This window comes from Lutjanus erythropterus, chromosome 18 (assembly GCF_056507025.1).
Source record: "Lutjanus erythropterus isolate fLutEry1 chromosome 18, fLutEry1.hap2, whole genome shotgun sequence".
Taxonomy (NCBI): Eukaryota; Metazoa; Chordata; class Actinopteri; order Lutjaniformes; family Lutjanidae; genus Lutjanus; species Lutjanus erythropterus.
The window spans coordinates 23,148,831-23,162,467 of NC_139334.1; the positions used below are offsets into that span (position 1 = coordinate 23,148,831).

The window sequence follows — 13,637 nt, forward strand, 5'->3', positions numbered from 1 at the left end:
ACGTCAAAACGAAGTGCCCTACGAGTACCTGGATGTTGTCCTCAAATCAGCCAAAAAGTTTAGGACACTTCTCGCCCTCAATGGGCGTCATTTTGTCTACGTAGTCGAAGAGGCAGGGCTACCAGACTTGTGAAGCAGCCGCAGTGAACACCGAATTGTGTGGAATTAAGTCATCCATAGATTTTTATCAGTAAGCGCCACTATACTGTTGTCTGATTGACAATACTTTTATTTGGTTAAGTTAGTAAAGATTTGGTACCGTAACCAGTTTTGAAAAATAGGCTCCAGGTTGAAAAATGCACAAGTTACCCTTTAAAGTCTACACCAACGTGTTCTTCATTTCCATTAATTACACCTGCTAGAGCGTGTCTTTTGAAAAAGCCTGGTGATGGTTTATTCATTTTAATCACTACAGAATAATTTTTGGGTGCAACACATGCCACATGTATAAAAGAATACAGTCACTTGTATTATGATTTTTCATATTTGATATAAACATTTACTAGACAAAGAATCTGACATAGTGACTGGACTGAAATGTATAAATAATACAGACATTAATTAATAATGTGAGGGTTGGTTTCAGTTAAATGTTATAGACAGAACAGTGAAAAGCTTCTGCAACCTCCACTACTGTAAGTGGACTACAAGCAGACACTCGGTCCGTGCTTGCATAGCCTAGAAATTGGGAAGCAAAACTGTCAAAAGAGAATTTCCACATTTATCTTTATAACCCACACCACCACCACCACTACTATCATCATCATCATCCAGCTGCTGCCTCTCACTGAAACGCTCTTTCAAAAGCTTTGTCGAGCACCTCTCTCTCGAGGGTCCTGCATCTTTAATGATTGTTGCAAACGGAATAGATTAGAAGATGAGACCTTTCGATAAAAAGTTTCTCCTTACAAAAAAGTTTTAGACGTAGGAATGCAGTGTGTCCAGTAAACATATATGAGGCTGTTTCCCCTCCTTTTTTTTTTTTTTTTTTTTGCTGTATTGGAAGTGGAGCTCCTCTCACAAGGTCCCCGGCTTTAGAGAGCGAGCTCCCAGCAATAAGGTGAAAAGCCAAGACCGTACTCATTTTGCAGTGCTCTTCCTTTCTTGTAAACATGTTGATATGTACTGAGTTCAGTTATTTAAGTCTAAATCAAACAAGCAGCCTGAAAAAGAAGCCAATTTTGGATCGTCGTGGGGAATAATGCATGAGTACTGTGCCTAATGGCGGCGGTAATTTTGGCCTTTCCTCTAGATTAAGCGGCAGCAGTACAATGGATTCATAAAAGGAAAGCTGCTCCGTAAATATATTTCTACTCATCCCAGAAGTCACTGAAGCAAAACATAATACAGTGTGTATGTGAAAGCTCTTCCTCGGAGATTAGCCCACAACTGCAACCCAAATATATCTTCCAAAAAAAACAAGTGTCACACATACACGTGTATCAAATGTAGGGAAGCATGCTCCCACATTACTGGAGGTGAACTAATGAAAAGTCTGATGAGTCACATACTGTACATCCCATGCAACAATACTAAATGAATTCTGGAGGGTTTCTCTTTTTATAACCACCTAAAGATGCAAAAGGTAAGAGATTATATTTTTTTTTTGACACATAATATATGCATGCAAAGAACCTACTCTTCTTGGTTCCATCATGTGAAAACATCTGGAACAGACAGGAGCCTCTCTATTCTCCAAGAGCTCAACAAGTCTGGATAGTAGAGACAGTTACAATTATCATAGGAATTATTGTTTCGTTACTATTATGTAAAGCGTACAGTAGTTGCAGCAGTCAACACTGGGGATCCTAAATACTGCAGGAACATAATTTAATGCAGTGCTCCACTGATATACAAGCTAAGGTTGAATGAGAATGTATAGGGTTACTGTGCACAAATCACATTGGCATGTTTTGAAATAGAAATGTATGATATCTTATAGCTATATTCAAAATTATTCAGCATTTGACATTCTCATGCATACAACCACAAGAAGCGAGTCCATTGAAAAATAGTCCAAGCATTGTTTTTTTCCTGTGGAAATGGCAGAGAACCTAATGAGACATTAAAACATGTGCTGCTGTCCAGAGTGTGTGGATTACAGACGGGGAGAGGAGCGAGCAGGAGGGGCTCACTTCTGCATGTCACACTGCAACAGGAGCACGATGGACGGGTCGCTCTTCGCCGCCTCTTTGAACTCCTCCAACGAGATCTGGTCGTCGTTGTTCTTATCCATTTTGCTGAAGATCTTGTCCACCCGCTGCTCTGGTGTCAAACCGTCCTCGTTCATCTTCATCATGATCACAGTGCCCACCATTTTGTAGATAGCCTGTGGGTGAGGCGCAGTGAGAAATTAGCTGAGGATTGTTTCTTATGTAATCCAATGACACAGCCTACATGTGTTGATTTGTTCATGAAGATCAGTGATTCCCAACCAACATGGGGGGCATTTTTCCTGCTGCTGTAGAGATATGTGGAAAGCTGAACAAATTAATTGAATTAAACTAAACTAAACTAACTAAAACTAGATAAAAGAAAGAATGGAAACTGTGATTTATTGAAAAAATAGGTCTATATACGCATTTCAGAAGAATGCATGGAAATAACTCGCTAACAAGCAAGCAGAAAATTTGAAATAATGAGCTAAAATCAAAGCAATGGAGAGAACAGCTAATGGATAAATTGCTTAAATTGCTAAAGTGGTTAATGGATAAATGTGCTAAATAGTTAAAGGTAATGGATATACAGCTGAAATAGTTATCAAAAAGTAATAAACTGCTGAAAGTGGTAAAAATTTATACACAAGCAAGAATAGATGTTTGAAAGTGTTAGTTAAAAGTAATGATAAACAGTTGACATCATTTGCTAAAAGTGGGCTAAGTAGCCTCATAATCAGTTGAAATTGTTAACTAAACGTAACAGAAAAATGCTTGAAATAGTTAGCTAAAAGTAATGGATAATCAGATCAAACGGTTAGCTAAATGTAACAAATAAGCATTTGAAATTGTAAGCTAAATGTGATGATAAAAAGTTGACATTGTTTGCTAAAAGTAGGCTAAGTAGTCTCATAAACAGTTTAAATTGTTAGCAAACGTAACAGAGAAATGGTTGAAATTGTTTGCTAAAAGTAACGGATTAGCTGTTGGAATTGTTGGCTAAAAGTAATGGAGTTGAAATTTTTAGCTAAAAGTAGGCTAACAGCTAAAAAATATCTAACAGTGAAGACTAAATGGTTGAAAGGTACAGCTTTTGCCACTCAGAGTGCTACAGCTATGAATGTAAAGTTGACCAAAGCAACCTAAACACTGACAATTCACTTGAATGAAAAACAATTCTAACAGTAACTATTGTTATAAATATTATTAATAGTGTTAGAGCTATTTTATGATCTATTCATAGTCAATGAAAGGTGACTCGAGTTGGAGAGTCAGATATGAAAGGTTGGAAACTACTGATGCTGATGCTATGGAATAAAGCATACACCACATTTATCACTACAGGAATTGTCAATAATATGCTCCAGTATCACAAAGACATATCCGATTTACTATACTGATTGTATTTCCAGAAAACGCACAATGTAATTCAATACAACTGCAGTTTTGTCATTATGGAGCTGTCTCTGTACTCGAGGCGTTGCAGGTGTGCAGCAGACTGATAAAAAAAAAAAGAAAAGAAAAAATACACAGAGCCAGTCCTCTGATGAGCGGGGGCTTAATGACTCGATAATCCCTCACCTCGATTATCTCCAGCATCTCCACTCTGGTGATTTTGCCGTCACCATCCAGGTCATACATGTTGAAGGCCCAGTTGAGTTTCTGCTCAAAGCTGCCACGGGATGTGATGGACAGGGCGCAGATGAACTCTCGGAAATCGATGGTCCCGTCTCCGTTTTTGTCAAAGGTTCTGAAGGCGTGTTGTGCAAATTTTGATGCATCGCCATAAGGGAAGAACTGCAAATGTGGGAGAGATTTGTTCAAAAATTCAACCAGGGCTTTAAAAGGATTTAGCAATACCATTTTTTCTTGGTAATTATTAACCCTTGTTGCAATGTTTTCTGCATCCTAGAGGATACAGACATTTGACAGGCTGTGGGTGGGAGGGGGATTCAGTGCATTAACTTTATATTATGAGAAACACTGATGGGGGGATGGGTCAGATACTCAGGTCATGTGACTTAATGCCATCATTCCAAAACATGTTCGTAATGTGTATCAAAAATCCAAAATGGTGACTGACATAGACAGGCAACACTTATATCTGGGTTACTGACCAATTTTAACGCTGATATCTAGGTTTTTAACCATTTTGAGCCCTTATGCCCAATATTTTTTTGTGTTTATATCTGGGTTCTTAACCATTTCATTGAGGATAACTGGGTTCTTAACAATTTCTAGCATTGATATCTGGGTTCTTTGTGATTTTTAGCACTTACATCTGGGTTCTTAACCATTTTAGTGTTGGTATCTGAGTTTTTAACTATTTTTAGTGTTTATATATGGATTCTTAACCTTTTTTTTTAGCACTTACATCTGGGTTAGCATTAGCAGGTGATCTGTGTGGCTATCAATTGGTCTGTGTAGGTAACATTAGCCGTTGGTTGGTGTAGGTAACGTTAGCGATTGATCTGTTCACTGAGACCGGAGTAGTATTGAGACTTGTAAGTGTTTTAATGTGGGCGCACAGCATGTGGTAGAATATTGTTCTTTATTTTAAAAAGTATTTTAAAATTGCTAAAAATCTCCATTTTTTAAGAAACGTAACTTTAACCTTATTATGTCGGATATTTCTGTAACTGTAATGGAATACAGTTACTTTTTTTAGTATCCTAATTAGGTAATCCTGTTACATGTAATCCATTACTCTGCAAGTCTAATTTAAAAATAGCAATTAATTAATTTTTCAAAATATTTACAAGCGCTTGCCCATTTAAGGGCTAAATGCAAACTGACAAACCTTGACATAAAGCTGCTGGAACTCCTCCAGATTCAGCCTGCCAGTGGGGCAGTCTTTCAGGAAGCCTTTGTACCACTGCTTCAGCTCATGTTCATTAAACTCTGTGCTCTTCACCAGATCCTCCATCACCTCGGGAGTCAGCTTGCTGTTCTGCTTTCCCATGGTTCCTGTGGTGCAAGAACACGTGAATAATGCATTTATCTATGCTTGAGCGATGGCAGCATGAGAAAATCTTCATAGCACAGCATAGAAACCGGCCTTTTTTTTATTCCCTCTTCAAACATCAGCACAGAGAGTAAATGTGTGTGTTTTTTTTGGGAGAAGGGGGGAGTAGGCTGCAAATATTTCCCTGGTGCTTGTGTTCTATTTCTGTCCCCTTCAGCCTGCTTGTGCCAGTCTGTGGCCCCGTGTAGCACTGACCTGGATCATCACTGTCAGAGCAGATCCAGTTCATCAAATGTTCGATCGGCGTTATCAAGTTTCCACTGCAAACGCTGTCCTATAACCTGACAATGACAACAAAGCCTGCGCTCGGTTGTACGAGAGGCACCGCGGCAGTAAATCCAGAGACATGCCTGAGTAAGGATGCAGGAGCACACAGCAGGCCCGCTGTAATCTGGATCAGAGGGGAATATGGCTTATAACCATGTGGTCTGTATATAATATAGTGTTTAAGCCAGTTGTGGGCAATCCACAGACCAAATCAGCCTGGATTAGTTTGCCGTCCTCACTGAAAGGCCTCAGCAACAATCATGACAACTTGAGCAACCAGCAGAGCAGCCCCAGGGTCATTAATTATTGACTCGTAGTGTGGCAAAAGACATAAAGTGGCCAAGAATGCGTCAATTCATGATACATAATTTAACAAATGAGACAGCAGAATAATATATGCATATCACCCATTCTTGAGAAATAGGACAAATCATGTCCTACCAAAAAATATTAATACCAACAGACTAATTCCAATTGTTAGGTGAACATATGAAATATATGTAATTTATTACGTTTTAATTTTTCTCATTTCTAAACTTGCTCTGTACCAGAAAACACTCTTGTCCCAGACAAGAATTCACAACTTCAAACAATAAAAAGAGTTAAACGCCTTCAGGATATAAAAGTAACGACACCTACCAATAACATCGGTATAAAATATGCTATTATAATCATCTTTGTTTTAAAATCGATTTGTAATGACACATTAGGCCTTTAAAGTTGTGTCCCAGATTTCCGTCAGCTCCATCAGATTTTTACCAAAACATGATTTAATCAGGCATGAAACGGTTTAGTTACACCCTAAACTCCCGTCTCACTTCCTGGTGTAAAAAAGGTGGGAATACTGCTCAGGTAAGCTTTCTATTTTTCAACGTCTCATTAACTAATATTGCAGTCAGATGTGTCTCAACCATAACAAGTCGACTCTGCAGCCCTCCTAAATTAAAGTTCAGTAAGAATTATGGTTTAAAAATGTGTATTTTGATTAGCATCAAGAGAATTCTTGGCAACTTAAAAAAAATAAAATGGCAACTCACTACAACTATGAATTGAAAAAGATGGAAATTTTTTGTCAACTCTCTTGAACATCAACTCCAGCAGATTTTTATAAAATCATGATTTAATAAGGCATAAGTTCTCCTGTCTTACTTCCTGGTTTAAAAAAGATGGGAATACTGCTCAGACATGGGAAAGCTTCCTATTTTTTGACAAATTAATTAAATAATTGCTATCAAATGTGTGCCAACGACAACAAGTCAACTCCATAGCCCTTTAAAATCAAATGCAGAAGAATTATTTCAAAATTAAATGAAAAAAAATGTGTGATTTTGTCAACTTTGTAAGGTGTAAACTCTGTGAGATTGACGTCTAAATTTAGTAAACAATTATAATAGCCAAGAGTTTGATCTATTAAAGGGACGGTTCACCACAAAATCAAAGATACATATTCTCCCCTGGCCTGTAGTGCTAATTATCCATCTAGATTTTTTTGGTGTGAGTTGCAGAGTTTTGGGGATATCAGCCATAAAGGTGTCTGCGTTCTCTCCAACACTAAATGTGGTGCTCAAAGCACCAAAAAACAAAAAAACAAAACAAAAAAGAAAACCAGTGTCCCTTTCTAGAAATCATGACCCTGTTACTCAGGATAGTCCACAGACCTTGTTGTGAGCAGTGTCATACAGGAGCTACTTTCTTTCTGCTTTAGAATCTACAGGGACTACTGTCCTTTCTTCTGGAAAAAAAGTAGTTCCAACATGAAACTGCTTGCAACAAGGTCTGTGGATTATCTGGAGTAACTGGGTCATGATCTTTGGAAAAAGACACTGGTTTTGAATTTTCCACTTTTTTTTTTTTTTTTTTTTTTTTTTTTGGTGCTTTGAGCACCACAAGCCGAGTGTTGTTTAGCCGCATTGTGTTGGAGAGAGGACAGACATCTTTACGGCCGATATCTCAAAAACTCTGCACCTCACATACAAAAAAATCTAGATGGACAAACAGCACGACAGGCCAGGAGGAAAAGATGTATTCTTGATTTTGGTGTGAACCGACCCTTTAAAATGTATTTTCCCAGCATGATTGAAGAGCAAAAATCAAAACTCCCCTCAAAATATGGTTTTATCCCAACTCTCAAGAATGAGTGATATCCGAACACCATGCAGGCACATTGTGGGAACCTCCACGACTTGAGACCAACATAAGGTCCACATCTCTGCAGCAGCAGCAGCAGCAGCATGACAGCAGGCTGGACAGCTCCACCACACACAGCAGCAGCAGCAGCAGCACTGCATTGGCTCGGGCCTTCCAACAACAAACAGCACAAATGTATGTGTGAGCTGCAGCCAAAATCAGTGCAAACCACAGCCTTTAATGTGCACCCGCTGCCTGTCACATAACCAATCCTGACGAGCCTGATGGGTAATTACAGGAACCGACAGTGGGTTTAATCTGTGAAACAGGCTGCAGTGAATGACCTTGAGGACAAACATTTTGCAGGAAGATGACAAATTGTTTCACGGAGGGTTTGATCTGAGGCGCGACATCGTGTAACTGCGGGTGTTTTAGAGAAATATGCGCCTCCTGTCGCACAGGCCACAGGTATGAACGCCGTGTTCAGCCCGAACACACGCCAACAGATGCTGTTTTATTTCACGCTTTGGGCAATGACATCCGAGTTAATGCTATTAAAGCTAACCGCCTCCTGTGAGAGCAGAGAGCAGAGAGGAGCTGCTGCTGCTGCTGCATTCCGATGGAAACGACGCAGTGAGAGTGTTTTCAGATCAGATCCCACCATCCTGCACCTAATGGCATCTTTGCATGCGCGAAAAAACACGTCCAAATTTCATAACCAAACAGACCTATTTTTAAAACACACAAGGCAGCTCCCTCTGTGCCGCCGCAGAGCCACATCGCAGCCGCGCGTGAAAAGCCAATTAATGGCGCAAATCTGCACGTTAATTCCTCAAATTATCCCTCGAATGTCCAATTTCTGCTTTTTTTCGCCCCCCTGGTTGTTTCCAGGCAAAACGCAGTGGCTTTATTTTAAGGGATGCGCAGGTGCTCGTGTGCCAACCCCTCTCGCTCGATCCCATTCATTCAAACCGAGAGGAAAATATGAAAAATACTGCGTGACACATTCACATGAACTATTCACCATTGATCTGAAAATAAATCCAACACATGACATGTAAATCTGCAGGCAATCACTTCTTCTTACCTTGTTACAGCCTATATCTGGTGATTCTCTATCGGAATAAATCTGCTGTGGCTTCTGCAAAGTACAGAAAACCCTCCACCGATTGGAAACGTTTGCCCAAAAGGGATTATTTTCAACACCGCTTCGCCTCCTTAAAAAAAACAGCCGCTAATGAAATTTGTGGATTTTCCCGACGTTATTCCAGATGAGGCGCAGCAGGGAGCGATCCCACGCCAGTCTTTGGTTATGCGGCGTCACCCGTGTGCATCACAGCCTGATCATAAGTTCACTGCTGCTCCGCCGCTCCGCTTGGCTTCAGCTGGATCCTGTCACGTTATAACCGGAGCCTTCATCGTGATGAGGAGGGTCAGCCTCAAATCTCATCATAGGGAGACAAACATTTTGGGTTGTGTACGTGTGTGTGTGTAAACAGAGCGCAAGATTGTGCTTTTAATTTATGACCCCGATCAAAAAAAAAAAAAAAAAAATCAATCACTGTAATTAATTAGATTCAATATACCCGTGGGTGAAACATTTTAGTCCTATGGTCTTTAAACGTGTCATTAAGAATAATAATAGATCCTCATTGCTAAAACCAAAGGCTGGATTACCAGGGGCCCCTAGGAGCCCCATACTCATTGTGTGCAAAACTACAAATTTTCATTTAAATTTAAGGGATGCCTTCAGAAAAATTAGTTGCATAAGGATTTCTTTAGGATATTGTGAGGCGAAACCCTTTAATCTTTAAATGTTAGTGCTACTTAAATATTTGCTTATGTGTTTCTGGAAGGTTCCATCGCCCTCAGAAAATTTTAAGTGACCCATACCAGTCTCTTAAAAGTACAATAATCTGTGGAACATAAGGCATTTATGAGGATTGCAGATGAGATACCAAGACATATTTTTTAGGACAGGGAAAACACATTGCTCACTATGAGTGATCAAAAACTTGTTTGAGAGTAGAGATTTAATAGCAACTTTGCAGCTAGCTAGCCAAACACTAACATAATCCTGTCTCGTATTAGTGTTAGCTATAACTCAACAGTCTTGGTCAACTCCTATTGATGTCTATTTTCTTTCTTGCTGTCACAATAATATGTTTTATATTTCTTAATTACGTCATGTACAGTTTGTTTCATAGCAAAATCTCTCACATCGATTTTGTCGATTACTTCTTGTTCTTCTTGTTGTTAGGGTCAGGTTGAAATTACTTTGGATTATTCGCTTATGTTTTCCACTGAAATTTCACTGAAATTTAAGGGATGTGTTAGGAAAATGAGTTGGATAAAATCATAAGGATTCCCCTTGGATGTTGTAAAGGAAAACCTTTTCATCTCTGAGTGGTTGCCCTTAGCTACATAAGTATTCCATTATTCTTTGCTAGAAAGTCCTTAGCAAATGTTTTCCTCTAAATACACTCAATGTGAAGCTTGAGCCAGCAAACAGTTAGCTTAGCTTAGCATAAAGACTGGAAACATGGGGAATCAGCTAGCCTGAGTCTATCCAAAGGTCACAAAATCCTCTTAACAACATGTATAAAGTTAATTAACACGTTACATCAAATTTGTTTCAGTTGTACATAAACTGAAATGTAAAAAATACACATTGTAGTTTTACAGGTGTTTATGTCCTGAACTATTTCTTGGCTAGGAGCAGTGACTTCTTTGACCACTTCCACCTAAAAGGCAGTGTGATTTGTTGCATTTAGAGAGAGTCAGTGCGTGGTTGCATGGCACTGCTTAGGCTAAGGTTGCCATTAAAGATTGAAACCACTGTTTAATTTGTCCCATCACAGCTGGAGCCAGCAAAATCTTCGCTTAAGTTAGCACAAATACTGGAAACGGGAAAACAGCTAGTGTTGCTCTATCCAAAGGTCACAAAACCCTCCTATCAACACCTCTAAAGTTATATCTTGTTTGTTTAATGTGCACATAAACCAAAGTGTCGTCCTGGACTATTTCCTGGCAGGAGCAGTGACTCCATTGTTGCCACAGTTTGCCTGGCAAACTTCACACCAAAAGACAATGTGATTTGTTACCTTTTGACAGAGCTAGGGCATGGTTACATGAAACCACTTAGGCTAAGGTTGCCATTAAATTTTCATCTAAGGATGCCTTAGAAAAAAAGACAAGTTGCATGAAATCGCTTCAATAATTTTCTTTTGTTGGAAAATTGGAAGAAAAAAAAAAGGTTGCATGTTATGAGGGGAAAACCCTTTAATATGTATGAAAAGAGGACTTAGCTAACTGCTAACTGCCATTAGCCATGGCTCAACCCCGGGTTATCAGAAACCAAATCCAGCGAGAAAACAACCTTGGTACTGTAGTATTCGCTGTCATTGTCTCTGAGGCTGTTTTGGTCCTGGTCTGGCTGTATTCACTGGGAGCTCTCAGTCCAGGAAGAGTTAGCAAATATGACCATTACCCTTTCTATAACCATGTGCTGCTCTAGCTGCATGGCCAGAATGGGCACGGGGAGGGGTAGGGTCCCTCCACCTATGGGCTGAAAATACACCAATATGTTGATTTGTATTTGATTCGTGGTACCAAATCAAAATGGTGACTGTTGATGGCGAGGAGTGTCCAGCGTTCCACACATAACTTTTTGGCCGTTTTGAGCACAACATGCGGATACTCCCAGTGAACTTCGTTTTCCTGTAAATGTCAATGTGAACGAACTTATGCATTCAAAACAGGAAGTGTAACTACATAAGTACGCTAATTGAGACACAGCAGATGTCTATGACAAGTCCCCTTCTGCCTGTTTTTACAGGAAGCAATAAGCATTTTACTATCTGTTTTCATAAACAGAGGTCCAGCAGCTCATTTTTGCCCTGTGGCTTTCAAGCACATTGATCTGAGCATGACTAAAATCATACCATATTTCACCATGACTCAATCCTCATGATGATATAAGCCAGAAGCCCCAAATATTTTCATGCCAAGGACCTCTAAATAGACCAACACACCTCCAAAAGTTTGCTTTAGGTGTGAACATGACCAGAATTACATGATATAACGTGGGCTGATTGGATTGAAAACTGTTAAATCCACAGTAGATAAAACAGTAAAGATGTGAGCCTGTTCCTGATTTATGGGGACCCCATGAGAGCCCCGTTAAGGGCCCCTGGAGGACTCCAGTTTGGGAGCCACAGATGTAGGTCACCTTTGTTAAATCATGTGTTTTGAAGCACAGATGAGGCTCCCAGCCAAAGTAATTCTCAGACGTGTGGACCCACATCCAAATCTGGATCCATTGAAATTTCTTTAACTTTTGAATAACATTCTCTGTCACAGCTGCATCCTGTCAGGTCAGAACGGATGCTAACACGGGGAAATAAAAAGTCAGATTCACACACGAATCTCTGATTACTTGATTTCTTAATTTAATGCTCACATACAGTACAGTATACACATAAGATTTCCTTTACATCTCACAAACACAAAGGCAAACAGTTAAATACATAGATAACTTTAGCACCAGCATAGAGCACTGATCCACTCAGCTTTCTCTAAAACTCTTATTCATAGTGATTTTCAAAATAAAACACCTTAGCTTGATCTCACTAGGCATGGCTTACATGTAATATCTTTACAGCAGCATTCACTTACAAAGGTTAATTGATTAAAAAAGGATGCATACTGTACACCAAAAGTGGTATACAAAAGCAATACTATATTATATACCCATTTACATGGCCGTTTAGGTTTTCTCAGTGTAACATTTAAGTGTTTAGTGTGTTTTGACCACTTCTGTATCAACACTGATGCTCGATAAAAACATAAAAACATATGAAAATTAAAAAAACGTTTGTATGAGTATACATGAAGAGCCTATGCAGATAATTGGCATGAAACAATCTTGCATATCGAAACATAAATATATCACGTTCACAATGCTCTCATTTTTCTGTATATATACTAACAAGAGTCTTTCTATGTAGGCTATGTTTTGTTTAGGTTATACTGTTTTTTAATATTAAAATTATAATAAAAAAGAATGACAAATCCAATGGGAACATTACTTTTTTGTTATACAGTAATGTGAAAAAATAGTATCAAAATGATTTTCTAAATCTCTCAATCAAAAAGCAATGTAGTATATAATGCACCAAATGTCAGTACAGTTATAGATATGTTTTCAGCTCGGTAAACGCGAGTAAACAAGATCCTATAGTGAGATTTGACAAAGTGAGAGTTTCTTAAGGTATAAAGTGTTTTCTGTTATACATTTCTCGTCAGATGATGATTATATATATAATGAAATCTGCATGCAGCAGACAGATGTGCTGCTCATGGAGGTTTGTGAGACAGTTTTTCTTACACTGACCGTCTTTTACGGATTACATTATGTTGACGTGTGTATGAAGGATGCATTCCACAATCTGACGGTTTTTAGTTCAAAATCTGTGCCAAAAGTAGAGTACGTAAGTAAGTAAGAGAAGAGAGAGAAAGAGAGGGGTGAGTTTGTGATTATCACTACATGACATCATGGAAATCTTCAGTAAAATGTACCAAAGAGGGTGGACCTCGTGTCTGGGGACTCCAAGTATGTGAGCCAATGAGAAGAGAAGTTCCAGGTATAATATGTGTAACTGTATGTTTAATTTGTGTGTAAATGTCTGGAACAGAGCTGCCCAAAGATGCAAAAGGAATTTCAGTGTACACTGACGATAAAGCTGTATTATATCGTATCGTATTGTGCTGCACCGTATTGTACCGTATTGTATTGTACAGTATTGTATCATATCATATCGTATCGTATCGTAACGTATCGTATCGTATGATATTGTACCGTACCGTATCGTATCGTATCGAATCGTATCATATCAAATCGTATCGTATCGTATCATATCGTATCGTATAATATTGTACCGTACCGTACCGTATCGTATCGTATCGTATCGTATCGTATCGTATCATGTCGAGGGTTCTATGTTAATGTTTTTATTCATTCGCCCAGTTGGGCCTGGTTCATGTTTAATCTAGGGCTACAA

General features: G+C 39.0%; 1 protein-coding gene across 1 annotated transcript; it reads right to left on the reverse strand.

Annotated features, from left to right (window-relative positions):
- Window positions 1-368: 368 nt before the first annotated feature.
- Window positions 369-9,180, reverse strand: vsnl1b (visinin-like 1b). Its single transcript, XM_084742415.1, has 4 exons — window positions 8,663-9,180; window positions 4,957-5,123; window positions 3,738-3,953; window positions 369-2,329 (listed from the first exon to the last, which is right to left on the reverse strand). Exons 2-4 carry the CDS (start codon window positions 5,116-5,118, stop codon window positions 2,132-2,134), a joined length of 576 nt encoding a protein of 191 aa, XP_084598541.1. The 5' UTR covers window positions 5,119-5,123; window positions 8,663-9,180; the 3' UTR covers window positions 369-2,131.
- Between the last annotated feature and the right edge of the window lie 4,457 nt (window positions 9,181-13,637).